Source organism: Anser cygnoides, chromosome Z (assembly GCF_040182565.1).
Source record: "Anser cygnoides isolate HZ-2024a breed goose chromosome Z, Taihu_goose_T2T_genome, whole genome shotgun sequence".
Taxonomy (NCBI): domain Eukaryota; kingdom Metazoa; phylum Chordata; class Aves; order Anseriformes; family Anatidae; genus Anser; species Anser cygnoides.
The window spans coordinates 30965456-30992755 of record NC_089912.1 but is presented as its reverse complement, the minus strand read 5'-3'; the positions used below and the strand labels follow the sequence as shown (position 1 = coordinate 30992755).

At 36.5% G+C, this 27300-nt stretch overlaps 1 protein-coding gene across 7 annotated transcripts in view; it reads left to right on the top strand.

Annotated features, from left to right (window-relative positions):
• Positions 1-26198, top strand: part of PCGF3 (polycomb group ring finger 3) — a 52700-nt gene extending 26502 nt beyond the window's left edge. For 6 of the 7 annotated variants that reach the window (XM_066987861.1, XM_066987865.1, XM_066987866.1 and 3 more), the window contains 8 exons: positions 5886-6003; positions 10238-10334; positions 12316-12371; positions 13370-13480; positions 13939-14027; positions 15283-15420; positions 18940-19020; positions 20795-26198. In XM_066987861.1, coding sequence (XP_066843962.1) covers positions 5895-6003; positions 10238-10334; positions 12316-12371; positions 13370-13480; positions 13939-14027; positions 15283-15420; positions 18940-19020; positions 20795-20842 — 729 coding nt within the window. In that variant the 5' untranslated portion in view covers positions 5886-5894 and the 3' untranslated portion in view covers positions 20843-26198. Of the gene's footprint in view, positions 1-3326; positions 3350-5885; positions 6004-10237; positions 10335-12315; positions 12372-13369; positions 13481-13938; positions 14028-15282; positions 15421-18939; positions 19021-20794 lie in introns of those variants that run through there. The other variant, XM_066987867.1, reaches the window with a different exon arrangement.
• Positions 26199-27300: the final 1102 nt, after the last annotated feature.

Sequence of the window (27300 nt, the reverse complement as noted above, 5' to 3'; positions counted from 1 at the left end):
TGGAAAATACCATATGCATAAAAAGTGGCTCTTCAGCTATTGTCTGAGATATTGGTATTCCTAGAAAGTTGAGTTGGTAAATTGAGTAAGGCCACTTTTGAGTGCACGGTGGGATTAGAGTCCGGACATTACTTCCCACCTACATGATCCTATGAATCTTCGTAACCTGCTGAGTTATAACTTCTTTGCATTTTGCAATTCCTGTAAAAGCAGATGAATTTCAGGTTGATTATTAAGAAGCTTCTTTTTGTCAAGAAATGTTTTGTGATTCTAGAACTGATAATTGAAACTTCCTCATTCCAACAACAAGGTCTTGAGGGAAGGAGGATCATGTTTTGACTCTAATTCACTTGTTTGCTAGATGAGAAGTGAGAAACTTTAAAATATTTACCTAATGTCACTGTTCAGTCAGCAGATTAAGAGTCTCATAAAGTTATCTACACTTCTTTCAGTTTATTTTAGATTACCTGCTGTAATAGGCTATAATTTAAGCAGGTAACTGTGTAGGAAAACAAATGAAGGCCTATGTCCTACAGATTTTCTTTGCTTGACTTTGGCTGGCTTTCTTAAACATAAATTTAAGAAAGGTATTTGTAGTCTTCTAACTGCTACAGGGGACTAAGGTTTGCAGTGTTCAATTGTGAAAAAGATTGTTTGGTTCTGAAAATGATGTTGCAAATTTTCAGATGCTGGTTTGTCCTCCGAAGTTGCATGTTTGCTGTGTGGGTTATTTTGGGTATTGTGGGTTTTTTTTGTTTGTTTATTTTTTAATATAAGACATCAGACTTAGGTGGTGCTTTGGAAAAGTAGACTTACCTTCTCCTCCTGTTATTAATTCAGGATAGAGCTTGTGACTAAACATCAACCTAATTCTTCCACTTTTAAAAGAAAAGCAGCCAGTTTTAGGTGGGATTGTGCTAACTTCATTGAGTTTAAATCTGTGTGATTATAACCAGACACCAGTTCCTTGAAGTACTCAAATGAACATCTTAAGTGTAGCCAAAACACTAAGAAATTAAGTCTACCTATCACATGGGTAGACCAAGGCACTGTAATAGGGTAGTAAATTAATGGGATCATGGGGTAGTTCAGGTTGGAAGAGATACCAGATTATCTAATCCAAATGTTCAAGGCAGGGTAAGCTATGAGGTCATACCAGGTTGCTTGGGGCTTTATCCAGTTGTCTGAACATTATTATGTTTTGAAGTTGCAGGCTTGCTTGGGAACATGTATTCAGAGATGTTTTTGGATTTTTTATTATTATTTTTAGATTACTTGTTTTGGAATTTCCTGAATTCATATTTATCTCCCTTCTTAAAAAATACTGCCTTCTGGTTGAGGGATGAGAAGATGAGATTTGTGCAAGATACTACCTGAAGTTCAGATTTGGAGAAATTAATTCCTTTTTTCAAAGGGAAGGGTGTTAAAGGGAAAGCTTGGTTCTGTCCAGAAAATAGGTTTGCTACTGGATAATCTTGGTGGTTCTTAGTCTAACTTTGTGTTTTGGACACTGCATAGTCATGCTGCTTAGTGCCAGTTTTTACTTGCAATGTATGATATTACTAATATGGATTAGCTGTCTGTGCAGAAAGTATAAAAAGTCTGTGCAGAAGGATGTTACTTCTGTTGGAATTGCGTAGAAATCCAGCAGCCAGTAAATGTGCTTTTCCTGCTTTCCTTTATATTATTACATGTTACTATGGTAGAAGAAGCTCTTTGAGATTACTATATAAATAGTCAAGGAAAATGCCGAGACTTCTGAAGAATATTGTGATTCTCAATATACGTTATGTCGCTTTCATGGGAGCCCACTATTTCAAAAAAAAAAAAAAAAGCCTAACTAGGTTTTTCAGTAGCTTGGTTTGGTAAACTCAGTAACTGAGCTGAGATTTGCTAGCTGTAATTGTGTGTTGTAAGACCATACATTTTTAACAAATAGATTGTAACTCATTACTGTGCTTCCCACATTGAAATAAGTGGGAGATTCTATAATAATTAAGGTGGAGTTAAGATGACTTAGAAATAAGATTTGGGATTTTATTTATGGTATGCTTTTCAATTTTTGCAGTTGTTGTATTTTCTGTTTGCTTCTAATCTTTGGACATGATCCATTTTTTTCTCTACAGAAGTGAACTTCCATGTATATATGGTTATTCCATGTAGATATGGTTACTCAAAGAGTTTGTGTGTGTGTCTGTATTTGTATTTGGTGAGAACTTGCCTATCTTACGTGATGAAAGTGACTAACTTTTTTCAGCAGTGTGCTGTATAGGAACATGGGAATATTGGAGCTCCTCAAGAGCAGATATGTAGTTTAAATAGAGCAGTACCCCATGTAAGTTGATAGTTGTTAACACATGTCAGGTAGGAACATGCAAGACATCCTGTGCTCTACCTCTATTCACATAGATTCATAGAATCATAGAATGGCTTGAGTTGGAAGGGACCTTAAAGATCAAATAGTTCCATGCGCCCTACCCTGGACAAGGATGTCACCCACTGGATCAGGTTGCCCAGGGCCCCATCCAGCCTGGTCTTGAACACCTCCAGGGATGGGGCATCCACAACCTCTCTGGGAAACCTGTTCCAGTGCCTCACCACCCCCTGAGTGAAGAATTTCTTCCTAACATCTAATGTAAATATCCCCTCTTTTAGTTAAAAACCATTCTACCTTGTCCTGTTATATGCCCTCACAAGGGCAGAGCAGAGGGGGACAGTCACCTCCCCGATGACATGGAGAGTTTCTTCCGAAATGTTGTGAATAGTAGCTTAGCTTTGTATTTCTTAGTACAAAATTTATCCTGTTTATCCTGCTCAAATGATAATAATTAAAAAAAAAAAAAAAGTTGATGGTGTAATTTGTGGTTACGCTATTTACTTTCCTTTGAAGCAATACAGAATAGATACATGATGAATCCGGAATCACTTTGAGTTTTTAATTTTTGCTGTTATTAATGAGTTTAATTTCTTACATGAGGCTGTAGCTTTAGACCTTCTATCCTTCCATTTCTTCTTTATCTATGTCATTAGTTTAGCTTAATTATTTTTTCTCTTTCCCTCAGGGAAGGAATTTGAGTTGTCTTCAAAGTCTAAGTCTCTAAAAATGTAGTCTAACTAAACTGACGTTTTTGTAACACACCATTTTGCTGCTAGTTCCTCCTTTTAACACTGTGTAAGTCCTCTTGCTGTTACAGATTTGAAAAATAAACTGTTTTGAAAAACAAATAAGCATTTTTTTTTTCCTTACGCTAGAGGGCACGAGATACTGGTTAAAGTGAAGTCTGATCCTGACAGCTTGCTTAAAGACGTTAAAAGTTGCATTGCTTATCCGCTGCACTGAAGGTTCCATGTATGTATATGCAGAAAATGCTTCCTTCTCTTGTTTTAGTTGCTGTAAGCTAGCAGTGTGGGCCAGGCCTTCTGGAGAAATCTCCGACTGCAGTTTTTAATCTTGCTTTGAAACTGAAGTAGCTAATGCACTGGAAAAACTTGCTCGCAGTCTGTCACTTCTGGCAATAGTTTCCTGTTCCTGTTCTTAATCATCTATTGAGTTTCTTTGAGCCATTCTAAAAAGGTATATGAAACTTTCACAGGTTTGGTTTGCCAGTTAGGCCTTCTCAGGATATTCTGTTGGACATGTATTTTCTCAGTTGCTAAGAAGTGTATGATTTTATTTGTCATTCGGTCAGTGGAGTGTTTCATCTTTGCTCTTTTTTTTTCTTCTGCTAAAAATGGCTTTACTACTTCTTTGTAGTATATTTACCTTCTTTGTTGTGTGCTTTGTTCGTTGTTCTCATAATATTATGTCCCATCTGAATTGGTTTTCATTTGCTGCACTTTTTTTTTCCCTAGTGCTAGATCATGTGATGCCTGTTATGGCAATGCAGTGGGGAAAAAATTGTCAAGGTCTTTCAAGAAAATTAATAATTTCTTTGCTTCAGTTTCCACTGTAGTATCTTTGGCACTTATGCTTCATTAAAGGTTAGATTAAATCTTTCAGTCCTGAACATCTCTTTCTGAATTCCTGGCTAGGCAAGTCACTAGCGTTGTACTAATATAGCCTCTTCTAAGTATTCCTGTAGCTTGGTTTCTCTTCTGCCTTTCATGAATTATGTTTTCCAAGGTGCTGTCTACATGAATAGAAGTTCTGAGCTGTCTCCTGAACTCTTCTTAAAAGTGATATATCATAAAAGATATATATATCTTTTTACTTTAATTTAAGAAATGTAAGTAATTCATGCAGTAGATTCTTTAACTGGATACCTTATGTGCTAACTTGAAAATGTTTAATGTGTGTGTGTTTTTCAGATGGTTAGAAGCAAACTTGTAAAATAAGATTTAGAAAAGTAATTCAGTTTCCTAGCACTGATTTTGACCTATCTTTGGGTCTGGGCACTGGGGTTTTCACTTTCATTCTTCTGTAACAGCTAGTCACTGGCTTAATTAAGAAATCTAGATGCTTTAAAACAAGTTTGATGTCTGTGTTGTCTTAGCCATGAGAACTAGAAGTCTTCCTAGTCCTTTTTGTATAGGACATGCAGTTCTGCATGGGCTTGTGGTGGATGTGCTTTTCTATAACTTATAATGAAATACAAAGTACTATTTTATCGCTGGTATAGTTCTGATTCTTATGAAAGTTTGCCTTGTGATAGTTCTTTCTGATTAATACTACTTAATTAATTTGTCATGTTCTTTTCCTTTGTTTAAGTTAAGGTGATACAACCTCATTATGACACTTTTTTGTGAAATGTGGGAAAAATGTGTTGCCAAACAAATTCTGAAATGTATTCCAAAGTAAACTAGAAGAAAACTAGTATCTGTGAGCCAGGGACAGTCAAGTCATTTTAGTAGAGAACAGTGTAATCAGGTGACATCTGCACAGCAGGAGCCAAATGCAATAAGTTATGAGCATCCTAAAATGGCTTATGTAATTAACTCTACTGCTGTCAACTTATGGTAACAGTACAATTTTCTTGTCAATATATTTTGAAAAAGAAAATACAGATACATTTAAAAAGTATCAATGTGCTTCTTCAGGCACAAGTTTTGTTTGCTGTTTTCTCAAAGTAACTGGAGTTGCTGCAAAAGAAGTTAAATGAGCGGTTTCATTTCTAACTTTTGATTATTTATTTATTTAATTTTTCAGTTTAATGATGGTTATGCCATCGTTTGCTCTGAAGAATGAAAAACTTTCTAGTTAACATTTCTTAGTATGGCAAACTGCAGTTCTCCTAGTGAGACAATTTTGGTTTGTAATGTGCTCTTCTATTAACTTGAGTATAAATAAAATGAGATTTCATAAGGTTTACTTTTCAGGTCTGTTAATTGAGATGGCTTCAAAATTATGCTTTAACCATGGTGGCACAAGGCAGATACTTAAGTGTGGTTAAACATACTATGCCAGATCAGTCCCAGTTCTTTTGACTTCTGAGTTTAAAAAATGCAAAAATGCTTTCAAATTATTCTGAGAACTTTTGCTCCTCCTTTTTTTTTTTTGATGAAATTTTTCCCATGGCTAAACCAAATGTGATCACATAGATCAACAGAAGGTAGGATTTTATCTCATATCCAAGTCCCGTGGGCAGCAAGGGGCTTATCAATAGTGTATTAGACTGTTGTCTATGCTAGTAAAACTTTAACTTGTAAAACAGTGAAACCTTGACTTGTAAAAACTTCTCATTTTCACCTTTCATTTCTGTGAAGTTCTTTCAAAGTTAGTGCTACCATCGTGTGCACACGCACGTGTGTGTATATATATACAGTGTATGAGAGCCTTTAGCTGTGTAAACATATCTTTAAGGTGAATTCTAGTTAATCATTTGTGCCCAAACTACTTTTACCTCATCATTATAGCTATGTTACTGTATGATATGTCTTTTCTGCAGACACCAAAGATGCTAACAAGAAAGATTAAGCTTTGGGACATTAATGCCCACATAACCTGTCGCCTGTGCAATGGATACCTGATTGATGCTACCACTGTTACAGAATGCTTACATACATGTAAGTAGGAGTATAATTAATTTAAAGATTTTTTTTATTTGATGTGCAGTGTGATGTAACGATTTTTAGTTGAAATTCAAAAATCTATTATGCATCAGCTAAAACAATGCATGCTTTGCTAGACACTGTCTTTTAACAAAATGATGTTTTTAACAAAACAAGTGAAGAGAACACTAAAACTGTACTGCCCAAACTTGAAGCCATAGATAAGTGGTAACGTATGTATTCAAAAATGCAGTTTATTTTCCTCCTAAAGGAATGTGGTATGCCTATTTATTTCTTTTGTGACAGTTGACCCAGCATATGTTCTCCACCTGGAGCCTGCCAGATGTCTCTTGCTCTTCTGTCTTTATGCAGAAAGCAACCATATTCGATGAAGAATAAGTATATTGTATTGTACCCTAACAGTAAGCATTTGTTCCAGAATATTTTGAGATATTTGTTATGCTGCTCTGTGAATTTCCAGTTTCAGATCAATGCATTATGCTCTTGAACCTCACAAAGCCTTAGACTTCAATAAAACAATAACTACAAAACCACCTTCACTTGAAGTTATAAATTCTTCTTAGTATCTTTGTTGCTAATTTCACAGTATATAAGGATAGTAGGGTTTGAAATAGTGATGGAAACTTGCATATGAGCAGAGTTCCAACTAAAGGTCTGAAAAGAATCAATGAAAATCATTACCCCTGAGGAGGAGCCATGGGACCCACTTAGTCCAAAGTGCCAATTCAAGAATTGTTCTCTGTCTTAAATCAGTTCTGATTCTCAGCTTCCTTTGCCAAGGTAGGTGTCAGCTGAGGAATTAATCTTCAGTCCAGAAGACCTGTGCTAGTGGCATTCAATATCTTCTGTAGTAGCCACAATCATTGCTCTACTTTACATTACAGGGTTTTACCAAAAGTATTTTTCCTAGCTGTGTCTTCAGAATCCCTGCAGTTTACCAACATGTTCTTGTAAGTCAGGCCATTCTGTTTGTCCAGTTTTATTTACTGGGAGCTTAGAACATCATTTGTTTTGTTTATGTTTATCTGCATTAATCTATTAAAGAGTACGTGCTATGCAACTTCTTACATCACATGCATTTTACAATGCTTCTGTCACCGTATTTTATTCTGATAAAACTAGTATGTTGTTCAAATAGCTTCATCGCCCATAGCCCTGTGCTTTCTCAGAAGGGAATTATTTGGTGGCAGTGGCTTTGTCTCCACAAAATGAAAATTTTTATTTCTGTTGACTTATATGCCACTTAAAATTTCATACAAAGGGGAAATACGATACTCGTGACTTGTCTAATATTACATTTTCCATTGTACTTCATTTCTAAGTTCTGCTCATCAGTTTTAATGTCTGCTATTCTTGTCACGCTTCCATGCCATTTTGGTTATTCTCCTGTCCCTTCAGTTCGTGTTTCACATCTTAATTTCTATAGTGCTTGTTCTGGAGAGTAGGGGAGACAATTGGATCCTTAAGCTAGACTTTTCTTTAATTTTTGTCCCAAATTCTTCACTGCTGCTATCAACAGGATATTACATATAAAAACAACATTATAACAAGTCATTTGTCTAACTCAGAGCTAGAGGGTCATATTTTGTCATTCTTCTAATAATACAAAAAACAAGCTCTCCAATCGGTTCACATCAGCTACACCATTTCTTACATTCACTTATGAAGTAAGTTTTTATTAATGCACAGTATTTTCTTCAAAAGCCAGGGAATGCCTGCTGCTTGTTCCTACTGCTTTTTTTTCCCCCCCCATTTGTGGCTTGTCTCTCTCTTTATTTGTTTATATTTTCAGAGTACTAATTCTGTATGTATTGTGTAGAATTAGAATTTTTTGAGAGGAGGCACAGCCCTGGGTTAAAAACAAACAAACAAAAAACACTTTATACAATGTTGATATTGTTTGTGTTTTGTTTGTCTGTTAATGCTAGCAATATATGTTCCTGAAAAAGCATGCTTGGAAAATCTGTCCTGAAAGAGTGTCCTGTCTGTTGAAATAATGAATTCTCTGCTGAATTACAATACCTTGTAATTTGCTATGTTTCTACTCATAACTGTGCAGTTACTGTTTTTTTATGTTTTTTGTATTTTTCTAACGTCCTGCCCTTCAGATGTTTAGAGATTCTTCACATAAGTTGTAAATGCAGTTCTTGAGGCCTGTTGTGAGAATTATTTGGAGGGAAAACAAACTTTTTTTCAGTCTCTTTTATACTTTGTTTCTTTGCTGTAGCTATTACTCGTTGGTGACAGGCAGGCCTATAATTCAGTAGGCAAAAACTTCAGTAGTAGTAACTCACTGTTAAATCTTTTCTATTCTACGCTTGTTTCTTGACTAGAGTTTCTAGGCTGTCAGATATACACAGGTCTAGTTAAACTTTTATATTTGTAGTTTGATATTAATTAGTCTTTATACGTAAAAGCTGCTATGAAATAAGAAATATAAAAGTTATTATTCTGTGGATTCATGAAAAAGACAAACTGTGTTTCTTGAAATAGGTGTAGAAATGGAAATTGTCAAGAGGAGTGAAGCGGTACAGGTAGATAAATAGTTAGTGAGGATTCAGCCTGCCTATTCATTTTCTAATGAATGTTCATAGATCTGCTTAAGTGTACTGCAGAAGTAACCAGAAAATGTACAGCTCAGTTCAGGGCTACAATTAGCGCCCAAATATCTTGATAAATGGAGATGGGATACATTGTAAAGCCCACTTAATGGAAAAAACTCTAGTAAAACTGTTGTTTCAGACCCTGGAATAGCTTCTGTGTTAGCTGTCCAATATCCCTGGGAATTCCAGTTTCAAGAGAGTTTATTAATACCAACTTGACACTGAGGGGAGGAAAAAAAAGAATGAGCCTAGACAACTGCAGCACCCTCTGTAAGCTATCTAGTTGTATTTATTTGGATGCTGTGCATAGACTAATAAGCCCGTCAGAACCTGAGCTGATTTGCAGTGAGTTCAGCTTAGAAGGGATTGGTGTATATATCATCCACACTGGAAGAGTAGCCAAAATGGGAAGTTGTTGTTGAAGATATGTGAGGTTCTGTTTTCACTGACTTGGTAAGATCAGGGTATAGCTTCACTCTTGCAAACAGACTACTGCTGTGGCATTCCACTGCAACAGACTGCCATGCATGCAAGATCTGTGCTTTGTGCACAAAGCTACGGGGTTTGTCCCAGCCATAACTTCTACCAACAACAGTACTGTCACTGGTACCGTGTAAGTACAATGCGGAGTACAGTCTGGATGCTTGCATTGCTGCTGAATAATTTTCCTGATATTAACAGAGGTTTTTTTCAAATGTACCATCATCATATCTGAGAGGTAGATGGCACTGTAGTTACAGGAATTCTTTCATTTTGTGTGATAAGAATGAATGCATTAATACCAAAATTAAATGAACTGCTGCTGTCTGAGGAAGAAGAATTTCACTTTTTTTCCTCTACGTTTTTGAATTTGAGATTACTTAGAACTTCCAAGTGAAATCATGTAGTGATGTGTATTATCTGTATTGTTTCTTAATAAATAAATAGTTGATTTTGAATCAGATGTGAATAAGTGTGTATATGCAGCTGGAAAATGTTCCAAAAAGTGTACAGCTCTACAATGTATGACTGCTTTAGCAGGTTTTGTTAGCACTTTTTACAAATACTGAAGATCTGTCCCTATGGAATTATTTTTTCTGATCGAAGTTTAACTGTCAAGTATCCTGTGAAAATTAGAAATGAAATATTACCTGGTTATCCAGTTTTGGAACGTTTTCTGTTCTTTTAAAAAATAATAAAATATACGAATGATTTCTTTGTCCTAGGTTCATTTCCACAGTACACTTCTGTATGTGGCCATGGTTAAAGCAACTTGGCTTAGTACCTTAGTATGGTGTACAGTGCCTATAGTATCATCCATGCAAGCTGGATGCTGGAAACTGGTGTGCTAGAAACTGTTGTTCTAGTAAATTCCAAAATGGGATTGTGTGTTGCATGCTATATCAGGCAGACTCTGGCTGTATACAGGTGCCTTAATTCTAGTGCATCACTTTTCGTATCAAAAGCACTTTTGAAAAATGTTGGAAACTCTGTTCTGTTTGGTTAGATACACTTGCACAATGTAAAAAATTACTCTTGCGTATATTTCAGTAACAAGCGTTTCTGTGACCATATGAAAAGAAGCTTTTTTGTGTTTTATTATGCTTGTTTTATTTCTTTTTAATTATGGATGTCCTTGTTACCAGTCTGTAGAAGCTGCCTAGTGAAATATTTGGAGGAAAACAACACCTGTCCGACTTGTAGAATTGTTATACATCAGAGCCACCCATTGCAGTATATTGGGTAGGTATGAAAGCAAAAATGCAACTAATTTCACTCTAGATTGTTTTAACCTCTCTAATACAGCACAGCTTTTTCTTAAATTTTCTTAATTGCTGATCAGAATGCTATGCATTTAAACGGAAGGTTAAACATGATTATATGAGGAGATAATAGGATCAAACTTTGCTGTGAATTTGCAATTTCTTAACATCTGTTAGCATTTTTAAATCTTAATATGCAAAGTATGCACTTTACTGTTTAAATTTTGAGAAGTTTTAATGACTCAGTTACATAAATGAAACATTTGTAGAAATTGTTTTACTAAATCATCAAAACCGTTAGTCTCCGTTGAATAGTTATTTTCAGTGTCAGATGTTATATGATAAGCTCATGTTGAGTATTATCAGTGTATGCTTTGAAGGATGAAGTAGGTACCAATAGGCAGGAAGGAACAAGTAACACCCAAGACAGCAGTTTTGTGTACTGTAAAGCTACAGGAATACACCAGTGCCTTGATTCAGAAGATTGTTTTCCATGTCAAAAGGGGCCAGGAAGCAGAGCATCAAATTGAGAACAGATAGAAAGGAATTCAGCAGTTGGTTTTTAGTCATTGAATGCACTTCAAAGGAAGTATCTTGCCTGCAATAATTATAAAGTACTGCCCCTTCAAGACTACAACAGCCTTTGCTTTGCCTACTTTTGGTTTTACTTATTTATGGTAGTCAAGAGTTTCACAATATGTCATAGAATATAGACTTGAACACCTGTTCATCCCTCTCAGTCTGGGGAATACATAAACCAAACATCTTCTATTTGATAAATCTGAATGATGTTAAATTCTCACCTTTAATCTCATAGTAATGGCAGACTTACTCATTTATGTTGAAATATTTTTGGAGACGTTCCTGTAAATCCATATGTGACACTTGAAAATCTGAGCCAGTGCAAATGGGGTTGCTATTGCTTGAAATGACATGAATTTTAGAATTAATAATGTTTTGAATCTTCATGTAGTGCTACTTCAAGAGGCTTATAATCATCCATTACAGTCTTTGAATTGTTGCCATTTCTGTAATTGTTCCCTGGTCTCCACTGCTGTGAAGTGCACGTAAGGTGATGAGAAACCTGAGACTACTCGTGTAAGCCTGTTCTCTTATTTAAGTCAGATCCAGGATTTCGTACTGCAGGCTCTACTGAAGGAATGACCTTGCAGCAGCTGAGACATATTTATACTGTTTCTGACTTTATTTATGGATTGGAATTTAGGATAATAGTACCTTTCTTTCAGACAGTGACTTACTTTAGAATAATCTAGAAATTGCAGGCAAATTGTAGATAAAGTTTGGTTTAAAACAGAGCTTTGTTTTCGTGAGCTGGGAATTAAAGTTTAGAAACTTAAACAGTCCTGCTGCCCTTCCAGTTCTGCCATGTGTGGGTTCATTATGTTTGTTTTGTTTTGGGCACATTACCTTATATGGGCTTCTGAGCTACATAATGTTGCTCATAAATAAAATGTTGGCTTAAGAGCAAACTCAAATTTCTTTATGTTGTTGGGTGGTTTTTTTTGTGTTTGTGCTGTTTTCTTTCATATTTTTTCCTTGTAACAGGGAAAAGTCCTGTACAGATAACTAAATTACTAAGGAATATGAAAGATGAATCTGTAGAGATAAGAAACATACTAGCTTTGGTTCTTTCGCAGTAACAAGGTTTTTACCTCAAAGTTGTCAGGGAATTTTGAGAGTATTAGTGACAACATGAGCCTTGTTGCAGGAGGGGAAGAAGCCACTTCTTCCCCTGATTTCCCTTTGCTTTTTTTCTCAGTCTGTATTTTATCCTAATTCCTTTCTAGGTACTGTCCTCTCTTGTTTCAAATAAATATTGACTTTAGAAATGAAATTCTTCTTTAACAAATTTAGAGCTTTTAGATCAATTTAGTACTGGAACTTGTTTAACAGATGTGTTTTGAATGTTTTGATTTTTTTTCCTTTTTTTTCCTGGATAGTCATGACAGAACAATGCAAGATATTGTTTACAAACTTGTGCCAGGCCTCCAAGAAGGTAAGTTGTGGTATGATCTTTTCTTATATGTAGTCTTGCATATAATTCTTTACTTCTTTAACAGTTTAAAAAAACAACACACACATTTTCAAGTGATGAAAATACAGAAGGGGGGTGAGGGAGAATTTGAGGAAAAATACAGCAGAGAACTGTATTCTTTCATTTGTTCTATTTCTAGTGATAGATTTAGCTTCATATTTTTACAAGCAGTAATTTTTTGCAGGGAAGAAAAAGGCAAGATGGGATATTTCATCAAAAAGTAGTATTAACAGAATAGTAGTTCAGCTTTTACATGTTTGTACACTGCAGCTCTCATTTGTTCTTTTTAAATTGTGTGTTTAGACCTGTTGTGCCAGCTATCCAGAATATTTAGAGGTAGCATGTAATGCAGAAGAGCTTTTAGATTCAGGGAAGTTTTACTCTACTGTGAAAGTCCTTTCTTAGTTGGTAACTTTCAATTTGCACTTTCATAATCCTCTTTGAGACTGGATCTGTACAATGAAACAAGTACTTTATAGTAACTGCTTTTGTATTTTTTTGTTGTTGTTGATGTTGCACGTGACTCATTTAAATAGAATATCTTAATCTATTTAAGCTGAAGAAAAAGAATTTCTTAGATGTTGATAAGCAAGCTTAAATAGATTTTATAAAATTAATTCTATCATAGCGAAAATCAGAACTATAAATAAAAATTCAAAAACAGTGGTTTGACTGAAATATTGTGAGAGGGATTCAGAATAAGGCATAGTATTTAAAATCATCTCAGTTCAATAGCAATGTTATAATAGTAGCTGTGTGGATGACTTTGTAGCATTCGAACTCTGAAAAATAAGATTGGGCACGACTTGATGCAATAACAAAGATGTAGAATTAAGTGCTGACAATACCACTACTTGATGGCAAGCCTGTTCCACTTACAAGAGAAGGGATTTGGAATAATTTCATAAATGTTGCATTAGAACTTTATTACAGGGTTTAATATTTGCAATTTTTAACAGCGGAAATGAAGAAACAAAGGGAGTTTTATCACAAACTGGGCATGGAAGTTCCAGGGGATATCAAAGGGGAGACATGTTCTGCAAAACAACATCTAGATTCCCATCGGAATGGTAAACAGTCTTTTATTTATTACATCTTAGGTGGGGGACTGCTCATAATTGTCAAGCAGACAGGTCAAAAGTGTGTGTCTCGTTGGTTTATAACAATCAGAATTGTTTCATAGTGGTGTACAATAGGCATGCAGGATTGTTTTGTCCCTTATTTGTTCACATGGTCTTTCTTTTTAGCATAAGCACTCTTGGTGAAGGAAATCTCTGTAGTAGTGCCCACAAGGGGACTCTGTGAAACTACTCAGCTTCTGCACTGCTAGCAGTTCAGCTGAAAGCTGCGCTGTATGCTAGTTCCTTTCTTTCATGTGTGGGGCTGTCAGCAGGCAGTGCCGAAGCAAGTTAGCACTGCTGGGAAGTTTATTCTATATAGCAGTCCTGAACCCTGCCCTTTGAATCGTATTGTCATTGAAAGGTGCTGCTGTTGAGTGATATCCTACATATCTGCTTTCTTATCTAAGGTGAAACTAAAACAGATGAAAATTCAAACAAAGAAACTTCTGAGGAAAAACAGGAAGAGGATAATGACTACCACCGAAGTGATGAACAGGTGGGATCATAGGGCATGTTTTATTTTTATCTGGTATTTTACCTTTACTGCTTCAAGTCAACAAAGAAAACTAACTTTTAAGATATTTTTTCTCTTATCTGCTTTAAAAAAAAATGCAGTGTTGCATTATGCTTTTGTGTAACCATAAGTTAATCCTTGGGTTTTGGCAGGAATGGAAAGTATTTTAAAGATGCTTTCATAAAATGTGTTATTCCTGTTTTTTTTTTTTTTTTTTTGAGTTTCAAACTACTTATTGGCTTTTGGCTTAACATAGATTTAGGTTATTTGGGTCCTGTTCTGAATGGATGTATCCAAGTGTTATTCTGGTACATTGAACTGAATGTGTATCAATAGTTATGAATAAAAGCTCATGCACTTTCACTTAATACTTATTTCGTTTTAAATCTCCCATATTTTAGACGGTGTTAGCACTATATCATAAAAATAGTATGAAAGCCAGAATATCCACCATTAATTTTTAAATACAACACATGTTTGAGAGTGAAATGTCCTGCTGGGATGAACAATCCTTCCCTTTTATATTTTCCTGTTATGTGTGTCCAGAGTAAATTTAACTTGGATTAATTTTGTTTTCAATTATAAACCATGAGTACTTTCAAAGGGATTGTTCCTAGTTCTAGATCCTTTTAGTGCATAAAGTGAATCAGCACAAAGAGTTTAGACAAAGTAACACATAGCTGGAGGAGAAAAGAAGTGAAATTGAAGCATAGAAACTGAAGAGACTTTTTTTTTGCAGCTAATCTTCAGAATTTTAAGTCTGTTAGATCCTTTATACCTATTCTTTTTTTAAACATTATATTCACTTTTCCACATGCATTACATTTTTTTTTTAAACTGGGTTTAGCAGTTGCAATAAAGGCAAGGCGTTACAGTAGAAGACATTATTAATAATTGGCAATAGTTCTCTTATATTTCAGACTTTATTGTGGTGTACGGTCCTTGCCTGCTGGATGTGGTTTGGGAATTTGGACTGGAGCATCCTTTTTTCAACATTAAAAGATCTTCCTAGAAGTTTTTTTTTTTGAGATCCTTTTTTGGTTGGAGCAGTGTTTCATTAAACTCATGAAATTTTAGCAAATGTGTTCATCAGTTGGAATGTATGCATTTCAGTTTAAGGAATATTAGTACTGTAAATTTTCACCTTGTTGCGCTAATATAAACTGCATATGGAATACATAATGAGAACTGCAGAAAATTGATCCAGCCTGCCCTGACTGCTTCCTTTTTCCTGAAGGTAAGCATCTGCTTGGAATGCAACAGCAGCAAATTGCGTGGATTGAAACGAAAATGGATCCGCTGTTCAGCACAAGCAACAGTCCTGCATCTAAAGAAGTTCATTGCCAAAAAACTTAATCTTTCTTCTTTTAATGAGGTAATATTTTAATTTCTAAAAATGATTTTGCAGATAAAAGTCCGATGGAAAGTGTGGGGTCATTCTTTTGCAAAGCAATGTCAGTTTTTATTTGCAGAAAATAAAAACATTGACCACTTCTTAAATTATATGTTATGTAGCCATTTTCTTGTCCTTTGTAAGCTAAGGAAATTAATTCAAACAATTACATTATTTTTCTTCAGATGATTTTTTTCTTTCTACTTTCAATTTACAATTTATTGTCTTTCTTACCTTAAGTTTTCCTTCTTCCTCTTTCACCTTGTAATGTTACAATTAAATGTAGCTATTTTTTCTTGGGCTTATCCTGCACTTGTATGTTTTTTTTTTAACCTGCTGGACGGCTATACTCCACCGCAACCGCTCTCTCACTCCCTCTTCTCAAAGGAAAAGGGGGAGAAAATATGAGGGAAAGGGCTTGAGGGTGGAGATAAGGACAGGGAGATGACTTAACAATTATCATCACAGGCAAAACAGAATCAACGTAGGGAGAGTAATATAATTTATTGCCTATTACTAACAGAATACAACGAGAACTAAATGCAAACTAGAAACACCTTCTCCCCATCCACCCTCTTCTGCCTTCTCTCTCTTGAGGGGCACAGAGGAACAGGGAATGGGGGCTGCGGTCAGTCCCTGACGCTTTGTCTCCACCGCTCCCTCACGGTCCCTCTCTGCCCCTGCTCCACGTGGGGTCCCTCCCACGGGATGCCGTCCTTCCCAAACTGAGCCTGCGGGGGCTGCCCGCAGGCAGCAGCTCTTCAAGAACAGCTCCCACATGGCTCCGTACCACGGGGTCCATCCATCCCCCAGGAGCAAACTGCTCCAGCACGGGTCCCCCATGGGTGGGCGGCAGCTCCCCCCAGACCCCCTGCTCCTGCGTGGGCTCCTGTCCACGGGCTGCAGCTCTGGCCCGGGGCCTGCTCCTGCGGGGGCTCTCCATGGGCCGCAGGCGCCTCCTCCAGGCCACATCCACCTGCTCCAGCGGGGGCTCCTCCACGGGGGGGCTGCAGCGTGGAGATCTGCTCCGTGTGGGACCCATGGGCTGCAGGGGGACAGCCTGCTCCACCAGGGGCCTCTCCCTGCACAGGCCACAGGGGAACTGCTGCTGCCTGCCTGGAGCACCTCCTGCCCTCCTGCTGCACTCACCTGGGGGGCTGCAGGGCTGTTCTCACTCCTCTCCCAGCTGGTGTTGTGCAGCAGTTTTTTTTCCCTTCCTTAAATCTGCTCTCCCAGAGGCCCACCCAGCGTCGCTCCCTGGCTCAGCTCTGGCCAGCAGCAGGTCCCTTTTGGAGCTGTCTGGAGCTGGCTCTGCTCTGACATGGGGCAGCTCCTGGGCTCTGCTCACAGAGACCACCCCTACAGCCCTCCTGCTACCAAACCCTTGCCATATAAACTGGTGTCCACCTTAAGGGAAACCAGCATGAATTTTTTTTTTTTTCCTCTGTGCTGTCAGTGAAGTTCACCCTGAAGTCTGCTGCCTATTGTAAGCAGTGTTATCAGATACCTACTTTACCCTTCCTTTGCAGACAGTACTTGGAATCATGGGAAGAACTTGTGGTGAAAGATACAGAAAGAAAGACAACTTTTCATAGTTCTCCCATTTCATATTCCAAATTACACTTAAGGCAGACATAGGAATGCAGTCTCTATTTACTGCTTTGTTGAGTCTTGTTCACAGTGTCTTTGCATCTCAAGCATCTGCTTTCTAGTCCAAAGTGTCAACGCCTTTGTGCTCAAACCTCAAGATCTGGTTTGCATCTGTATCATTCTTCCTTCCTAGCTTCTCTATACTTCAGAGTACTGTCTTTTGGTTGGAGTACATCCCCAAACTCAGCTAAGCTTCCTGAAACAAAACTGTAACATCTGCTGTCTCGACCTCTTCTGTTGACTTGTGGCTGTAGACCAGCAGCGGCATATGTACCATCATTGATCAGAAGTGTTTTTCTTTAAATGAGACACTTTTTTTTCAGGTGAACCTTTGCTTTTGTGTTCAAGCCCTCTGTTCCATTCCACCAGTCTGATTTAATAATTTACTATCTTTCCTACCAACTTCAAAGAGTACCTTTTTATTCTTTGGCCATCCCTCCCACTTTCTTAAAGGGTACATAAATTGTGGTGCAATCACTGTACCAGTGTTAAATAATGGGTTCATGGTAGAAGGCTTTAAGCTTGTGGGAACTTGATTGCTTGCTGTAGACTATTCAAGGTTTGAGTTATTGCTAACTAGCTAAGCAATGTCAATGGACTGCACGTATGTTCAGATTTTTCTGGGTTGTGTGGTAGAGTGTAGTTAATGTATGCAACCTTGGAAGAACTTAAAATTTTCATGCATGTTTCCTGCTTCAGTTCATGTTCAGCTACTGCAGTTGAGCTGGTTATTAGTTATATTGTCCTTTTAAAAAGGGCTGGGTCTGTGCCCAGTGCATTGGAGCCGTTAAGCACACTGAGTCAAGGTCTGCTGATCAACCATTATCCCAAATCAGACAGAGTTGGGTGCCAGGCAATAATTCACAAAGCAAGCACACCCAGAGTTGGGTGCCAGGCCTTTTATACAGTTTAAAAGGTATGGATAGAATCACTCATTGGTTGCTTTTGGTTCCATCACTTACTCAGTACCATACGTGCTTGAGTTCTGTGCCAGTTTATTAACCTAAGGCTGGTTGTCCATTATGTCAGATTGCCACCCAGGGGTGTGCATTTTATTATGCTAATGAAGCATAGGTTACCTAGAGCATCGTTGCCTCTTCTTTTGTGCTTACATTAGTACATACTTATGATTATACAGTTACAAGTCTTTGTCCTTGCATTGTTTCAAAGTAACTTTTTGTCCTGGGCTGACTACAATATGTTTTTATGTTTATATCCTTACTGTTTCTAGTGTCAAGACCTTTCAATGCTGAGGCAGAAATGTAAAAACAACTCATTTTAACAACTTATTATAAACAACTGAGTATCTGCAAAAGTAAAAAAACAAAACAAAAAAACACCAACAGACAAAATAATCAAACAAACAAAAAACCTACCACCAAAAAAAACATAAATATAGTATATGAGAGAGTGGCAGACAGTTTTTAAAAAATACAGCCTTATTGCAGAAAGCCACTTGTCTGGTGTTTATGTAAATTTTTTTCATAATGTGGTAAATAATAAAGCTCTCCTGAAGACTTGTGGATTCTGTCTTCATCATTTAATCAGGCGTTCTCAAAAGCATGTAAGGCTTTTAGGAGACGGCATTAGTGTTGCTTAGGAAGCTAAATCAAACAATTAAGTCCAGCTCATGCAAGATATTCGAGATAGGTACAGTCTTTCAGCACTTTATATTGAGAAAAGACACTGTTTTCTTTCCTTATGCAATTTTTATTTGCAGAAAAATTGTAAGATGAATGGTTCCACTGTCTTTGGAGAAAAAAATAATGCCTAACATTTGTAGTATTATCTGAAATATTTTGTTTCATGTACAGTGTCCTAACAAATTAATTGTCGTCTTTGTTTTGCCAGCTGGACATATTATGCAATGAAGAGATTCTTGGCAAGGACCACACACTCAAGTTTGTAGTTGTTACTAGATGGAGATTTAAGGTATGCCACAGTGGTTACAAGTAAATCATGGAGTGGCTAGATTTAAAAAAAAAGTTATAAAATATGTCATTTGGAACTATACTGCAGTAACTATAAACTCAATAAAAAGATACTTCAATAGATACCTAATACAACATTCTTAAACAGTAACTATTAATTTTGTTTAAAAGAAAATGAAGCAAAAGGGAATTAAATATACATTGCAAGGAGAAAGGGTATATTACATCAACTGTCAAATTGTGATCAACTCAGGGAAAGGAAGTAGAAGCCACAAGAAAGTATTATTTTTAGCTGTATCAGGTAAAAACTGGTTTTACTTTGTGTAGGTGGGGAAATAGATTGTGATGCAGACAAGGCAGAAATTTTCAACACAGTTCTCTTCTCTAGCTCAAGGAGGCTGATTTACTTCTCAAGGAGAGGGAGTAATTGCAGTGCTTGTCTGCATTAGTTAAGGAGAATTCCAGCAGTATTTAGTAGGCATAAACATGGCTTGTTAAGTGAGTACATCTTTGACTTGCTGATTGTGGTTTCTCTTAACAACCCCCTTGCAGCTGAATAATAAAGTGGAACATTCATTCTGAGTGTTAGTTATCACAATAATGGCAACTCAAGTGAAACGGGTATAAGAATGAATTGCAAGGCTGAACACTTAGGAGTTGAGTCACACCTCCAGAATCAGTGTATGTGTATTTGAAGCTATTTGAATGAGGAGTTGGTATTCATAATGGACAAACAACAACACCTAAACTGACAGTGTACACTGAGATAGGACCTAGTAACTTTGGATGCACATCTGGAAGAGGTGTAAGCGAGAGTAGGGAATTGTTTTCCTGTCTTTGTGCAGAAAAACAATTGATTTGCATATGCAGAATAGAAGTCAGTGGTCAGTCTTTGAAACGTGGAGAGGTCACAATTAGAATCCTACTAGAATCCCTTCCTGAATGACCAGGAAGGGTCTGGATAATGCAATAACAGCTCAGCTGCAATGCTGTGGTTATTTGGGATAGTGAAGACAGATTGATCACAAAGGATGGAAGCAAACCTTTACAGTTCTTGGTGACTGGAGATTAATAGGCAACTGAAGTTCAATGTAGGTAAATGTAAAAGAATACATGTTGGCGATAACAGTGGGCTCAACTTTACATATAAAATGATGGATTGTAAGCTGACCGAATTTTCAAGGCTTTGAAGCCGGATGGAAGAAGAAGAAGAAAAAAATTAAATGCTAGGAATTTTATGGAAAAATGAAGAATTGAACAAGAGCACTAATTTATATGTATCTGTAGAAATCTTCTATTTACCTTTATTATGTAAATCTGTGGAATTTTGAGTCATGTGGAAAAGGCAACCATTAATTGCCATCTGAAGTGAAAGAGGCAGAGGGCATAAAATGAAAACTCACAGGTGGGAGCTTCAGAACAAACAAATAGAAGCAATTCTTTACAGGATACACAGCTCCTTGGTGCAGGATATTGTGAATGTTGTAAGTTTACCTATACTTAAAAATGCAATGGATACGTTCACAGAAGAATTGAGTAAGACCTGTTAAATACAAAGTAGTGTGTGCTTTTACCCTGTTACAGTTATTAAGTACTGCATGCTTTGACACAGAACAGTTATTCTGATAGTCTGTTTAAGCTTCGTTTTATGGAACGTGTACTGAAAAGTTTAATTTTGTACTTTTATGTACTGAAATTTACTTTTATAATTTTATGTACTGCAAAGTTTAATTTTGGTTTTGTTTCTTAACTTAGCTTATATTTCTGTCTTGCAGAAAGCACCTCTACTGCTACATTACAGACCCAAAATGGACTTGCTGTAAGAGAACTTTATTGTCCTTGTGGACAGAGTTTTTTGCAGAGACTATCATCTGGCACCTTCTTAGTGCATCACTAATCACATGACACAAACCAGCCGAATAATTTTGGAAGACTGTAGTGCTTTCATAGCGGACTGTCCTTCTGAATATTTCTCCTAGGGATGTGTTACCTAGATTTCTGGACAGAAAATATTTATACTTATTTTGTACGAAAGAAAGAAATTGCAACTCAACAAGACACTACCAGCACTAAGTTTACAGATACTGAAAACACTTCACAGTTCCATGTAGCTCAGCCTGATTCATCTCTTACAGTTACACAGAAATAAGTTAGAATGTTGTGGGGTGATTTTAAAATGTTGCTTTTGACACCAAGTTGCATTTAGTTACTTCTCACATTCTGAATATTTAAAAACTATATTTTTGCAAAGTGTTCTTGTGTTATATAGTATGCCTGATTGCATTGGCTTTAATCAAGTTGTTCTGTAGATCATTGAACATAACTAATGATATATAGTGACTGGTGATATTTATTATGCTGCATTGAAAACTGAAAATCTGGGAAACCAATGAGTTTGTTAGTTTTGCCCAATTGTTGCTTTCCCCCACTTTCTGTTTTGGTAAAGTCTTGATGCCCCTTTTGCATGTTGATTTGGTAAGATTAATAACAGTCACTGCAGTTGATTTTTAATGTGCCCTGATATTTTGCCATGGCATTACATCATGACAAGTACTCAAAAGTGCTAGATTTGTGAACTTTAAAATATATATATAAATACATATTTCTTATTTAGCTATTGCTTGCAGAGATCAGTTTTTACTTTAGAGAGAATTTGTTGTCACTGACTGGCTCTTGAACAACATTGGGTGATATTGCACAATTTTTAGTGATTAAAAATTACTTAAGTAATTAAGAGCAGCTTTATATTTTATGAACAGCTTTATATTTCCTTCACCTGTTTTCTTATGTAACCATACCTTTTTCTTCAGGACAATTACTAGATGTTTTGGGGGTCAGACAAGATTATTTTTGCACCTTCTGGCCTTAACTTATAATTTTACTTGCATCAGCCCTAGTGGATGCAAGGTGACATATATTCTGTGTATGTGTGTACATATCTATACACATATAAACCTATATATGTTATGGAACGCACCCTCAATAGCACTTAGCAGAATTCACTGCACTGTTTGTAATGCTTTTTGTAATTGTCGGCTTTTTAAAAACAGTAGTTGAAACTGATTTCTGCAAGATGTATACTGTATAGCATGTGTAGTACAGATGTGAGAGCATTTGCGTGCCGGGGTGTAAGTTACTTAGAACTCCCAATATACAGTTTGCATCTGGAAATAGCTAACCTTCTAACTTTCAGAAGCATTTTCCAGTCAGCTGAAAACGCTAGCTGCTATACCTATATATTTTTTTCGATAAACTGCCTTTGGATAAGAAAGTAAGCCTGCTTGTAACTGCCCTGCTTTCTCTATCTGTGCTCCTTCCCCTCTTCTGCAAGAAGGTATTACTTGTTACCGATAACAGGAAGCTGGTATCGCAAGATCTTTAAGTATTTTCAGTCATCTTCCTCTTCTTGAGTTTTCAAAGCACCACATTCCTCAGCATATCTCCTGCATTTTCATTCTATGGAGTCCTCAGCTCTCCTTTCTTAGATCTGCTGCTGCAGAAGGGATGTTCCAATTTTTGTTTATCTTTGAAAATAGGGTTTTTCAGTTTATATATAGTCACAGATGTGAATGGGATGGAAATCAAAAGTTATGTAAGCAGAGAAAGAACCGAAATAGAGATGGGACCCAAATGAAGGCTAAAAAGAGCTGCTGTCCCTGCAAATGAGGGCATAAAGTAGCTAGATCTGAATGCCTGGTCCGCATCCAGGCCTTGTGTGTGGGTGTGTGCATGCACATAGAGCGATGGAATTGGAACGTGGCTCTGGTTTTGTCTTACTGTTTTCATACTCATATGTACTTCAGCTTTCACCTGTATTTAACATCTGTTGAATTGGTAGAGCAAATGAGATCCTGAGTCTACCTTTTTATAAGCTTTTTATGAAAACAGTGAATGCAGGTGGTCTGGATGCACGTGCAAACTGGCATACTGGGCCTTTCTGGAGCTGTTCATGTGGTTGTTACTGTCCTAGTGTAAACAAGGGACTGGCTCTAGCCAGTGAAGCACTGAGAATACTAACACAGCTATAAGTAGCCACCCTCTGTACACCCCGAATGTACAGATACTGGCTGTACCTGACGTAGACATAGAATTAAATCCCCTAGACAGCATCCTGATTAAGATAGTTTTTGTGTGTGTTTATGTGTGCACAAATGCGCACACACACACACATTTGTGCGTGAGATCTGTCTACCTCAGAATGAGTGTACTGCAGAAATATTTTGTACATCCAGACATTGATGCAGTGCTGTTAAAGTATGTTAGGATTTCAGCACTTTCCACTGTGTAGTTGTACAACTGAGGACTCAGTAGCAAACAAGCAAATTCATAAGCCTTTCCAATCTATCGTTTTCTGTAAAAAAAAAAAAAAAAAAAAAAAAAAAAAAATCTGTAGTACAGAACATATATTTGGAAGTTTTTAGCCCTCTTTAGAATCACTTGAATTTATTATGGTGCTATCAATATGTTGAAAACTGTGTTGATACCTATATAGACAGGTAAATTCAAGCCAGTATTAATATCTATAAATGTTTGGGAGTTTTTTTCCTCAGAACTGTGTGCAACTGCTTTTGCAATGTGTTTAGTCTGATAAAACTTCATCAGTGAAAAGAAAAGAAAAAAAAAAAAAGAACCCCCTGTTATTTTTCTAAATCATATGTCATAGTGTCTTTGGTATAGAAACTCTTTCCCTCAGGAGGGGTGTGATTGTGTCTGGACCATATATTTATTTACTCTAGCCTTACTAAAAGACTACAGTGCAATTGAATTGAACTGAGAGGGAGGCCTCCTTTGGGTCAGAGCTCTGTTTCACTTCTGTGAAGCTTAGGAGACAGTTAATTTATATCAAGATTATATTGGATAGAATAACCCTGATTCTGTTCAAAGTTGAACTGAAAGTTGGACTCAGCATAGATATCTCTGTCCTAGCGAGATCCTGTTCAGTTTATTTTGGATTTCTTTGAAGATGGCATTACTGTGAAGTAGTTTTCACAATTGCTTACGCTGGTAAATAATTACAGTAAAGAAGTATCTTGTTACATTATCCTCAGCAGCAATGAGACTGATGAAATCACCCTGGGCCAGAGTCTCATTAAATATAGTTTCATTAAAAACAGAGAATTCAGATAGAATATATAATATTGAATTTAAATAAGATTTGGGGTTTTAAAAATTAACTTTATAAAATTATTTATTCTATTTTAAACCTTCTGTCTTATTTTACCATCCAAGTATTTTTGGTTTCAGTGGTCCAACTTTATTTACGGGCATATAAGATGAAATTATAAGATGTTTTTACAAGCTTCTTCCTTTTACATTGAGTTTAAGTAGCTTTTATTTGTATGTTTCTGTTTTGTATGGATAAAGAGCATTACTTATGTTTTTGTGCAATAGGTTTGAAACATGCATTTATTAGGCATATGTTTAAATTGTAAATGTAGCATCTACTTACTGTTAAACTTTAAAAGGACTGTAGATGGCATTTTTGATTTGTTCAAATGGGGTTTTATTTGGGGCTGTTACTTGGGGATGTTGTTTTTGATCATTCTTTATTTTAAGAGTGGAGTGTGGGATATAAATTTGTGTAAGTACAAGAACTATCTGTCAGCAATATTCTAAAATAAATGATCTTGCAAGAAACCTTAATGTGAATTGTGGAAGCAATCGGCAAGACTTGCAGCCTATCTGAAAATGTTTTTTGCCATTGTTATGTGTGGTATTTTTGTATACCATCAAACCTGGGAATATTTATTTTTATTGGTTGTGCAATAGTGTACACAACACTATCACTTCCGGGGATATGGGACCATAAAAAAATATCAGACTACAACTGTGATGGTGCTATTTTTTCCAATAGGCTATGAGCCTTTGAAAGCTTATCTGGCTCTATTGTCTTCATAACAGCATTAATAGTCCTAGGGGATTCATTTAAATTTTTTTCTACAGGATGGTAAAAGTAACCATACAATGAGCCAATTTTACATTATGCATCTTACCATTGAGATAAACATAATAGGAAAAAGCCAAGCAGTCTGTACGTCAGCAGATGAATCTTAGTAAGTTATGTTCTCAACAATATTTAAGATACGTTTTGTACAGAAGGCTGGACTGTACAGAAGAATCTAGTTTCTCTATTTCCTCAGGTAATCACTTCAGTTTGGATGTTTCACTGGAGATGCTAATACAACCTACAATTCAGTTCCTTTGTGTAAAATTGATAACAGGACAAAAAATTGTCCTATACACTAGAATCTCTGCATAAGATATAATTAACTGTAACTGAGAGGTTTTGACATCTGTTGCTGAAGTTAAAAGCTGTAGAGAGAACAACATTAAGGAACATGGGAACAATACTTCAATCTCTGCTTTCATCTAAACTTGCAATCAGTACAAACACTTTCTAGGAACTTGCTTTAACTTGCTTTTTGTAGCAAGCTAACAATGTTTTACCATTGAGTTACAATATATTTATATACAAACTCAAGCTCCAGTCTTGCTATTTGATCTGTGTTTGATCCATCCATAGGGCTTCTAGGAAATCTTTCATTTAGGAAATCTTTCAAAGTCACAATGATGCACCCAGATGAGAGTGGTAGGATAGGAACTAAGCGTCCTGTGGGCACTTCTACTGGTAACTTTGCAAATAACCTGGATGGTTCAACAGGAACACACAGGCTCATTCATGCGAAGTCAGGTGTAGCTCAAGGATGGAGTCCTGATTTTTAAAGGCTGGGCTGGTGTTTGTTTGACTTTTTGTTTGTGTTTTTTTTTTTTTCCCCCAATTTTTATTTGAAACTCAAAGCATTGGTTTACTGGAACCATGAATTCAAGTTAAGTCATCCAGACAAAAGGAGAGTTTCTTTCCTTCTGCAACAAGATTATTTCACAGTTAAGGGACAATAAGCCAGTGCAACCACTAAGCCTTTATCCTCATATGTGGCATAATAAAGATACTGAAACTGTCACAGTGTAAAACCATATTTTTGGCTTAGCTTCATTTGAAAGTTTACAATTTTTTATGCTTTGTGTTGCTGTGTAATTTTTGTACTATTGGTGGATAGTTTTGTCTGAATAAGCCTTTTTGGATTATTGCTTAATGTTTTCATTTTATGATAGTGAAGCTTGTATCCAGTGTTTTGCCAATTAATATTATAAGCTTGTTAATAAAAGCAGAGAAACTAACTGAAATCCTGTCAGGCTGGAAGTTCTTGTCCCATTTTTTTTTCTCAAGAACATAAGGACCTAGTCAGCATAACATAATAGCACTGAACAAACCCAGTGTGACTGAAACAACATTACGTGGTTGTCATAAATCTGTCTATAACTCATCTTACTCAAATAAAACACTAGCAATGCCTGAAGCATTGCCCCACTGCCCAGGTGGAGATATGCATGTGACAAGTGAATGGCATGTAGTTGCTGGCTAGAAAATGGAATGGCTTCGGCTGCATGGAAGAAAAACATAGTTGCCCTTTTATATTTATTTATTTGTGGGTAGAAATTTACTTGCTGGAACTATGTATTGCTTTCAGTCTCACTTTTACCTGGTCATGCTGACGCACAGGGGCAGACTGCACCACTCTAGCCCACAAACGTGTGCTTTGACACATCAAATTGCAGAGCATAACCACATAACCATTCCTTTTTTTTTTTTCATCTGAACTGCTAAGAAAAAAAGGGTTTTGCTTATTGGAACCTTTAATTAATTTGTTTTGCCTTTCAAAAATCAGTGTCTTTTGGTATTTGGCAAGCATTGGTGCTTGCTCTCTTGTTAAATTGAGATCTTGTGTTTTTCTTCAAGATCCTTGAGAATGGTTGTAAATCCTGAACACCAGAGGTTTAAGGGGATTTTTAGCTGAAATTAATTGAAATACCTAGTTCAGATACTACCGTAAACTGGAAAACACATGCTACAGTAATTGATTTCCTTGCATTATCTATATGCAGTAATATAAATTTATAGCTTGTATATAGCTTGTGTTCTCTACATACTCAGAGAACTAGAAGGACACTTTTTTTCCTTCTTTTTCTGCTATTGGCTTGTTATGAATTGCCAGTAGCTGTGGGCTGGTTTGAAGTTAGAGGCTCTTACACACAGCTCTTACTTACACTTATAGTTCCAATATATAATTGTCCTGGGGAAATCAGACATTTGCCATTGATTAGCTTAATTTAAATACCAGCATGAGACACTTACCTTAGAAGGGTCCCTTTGCCTATATGTAGTCACTTTAAAGTAATAAATACTAGCACTAATTCTTCCTGAGCAAGCACTATTTCTTGT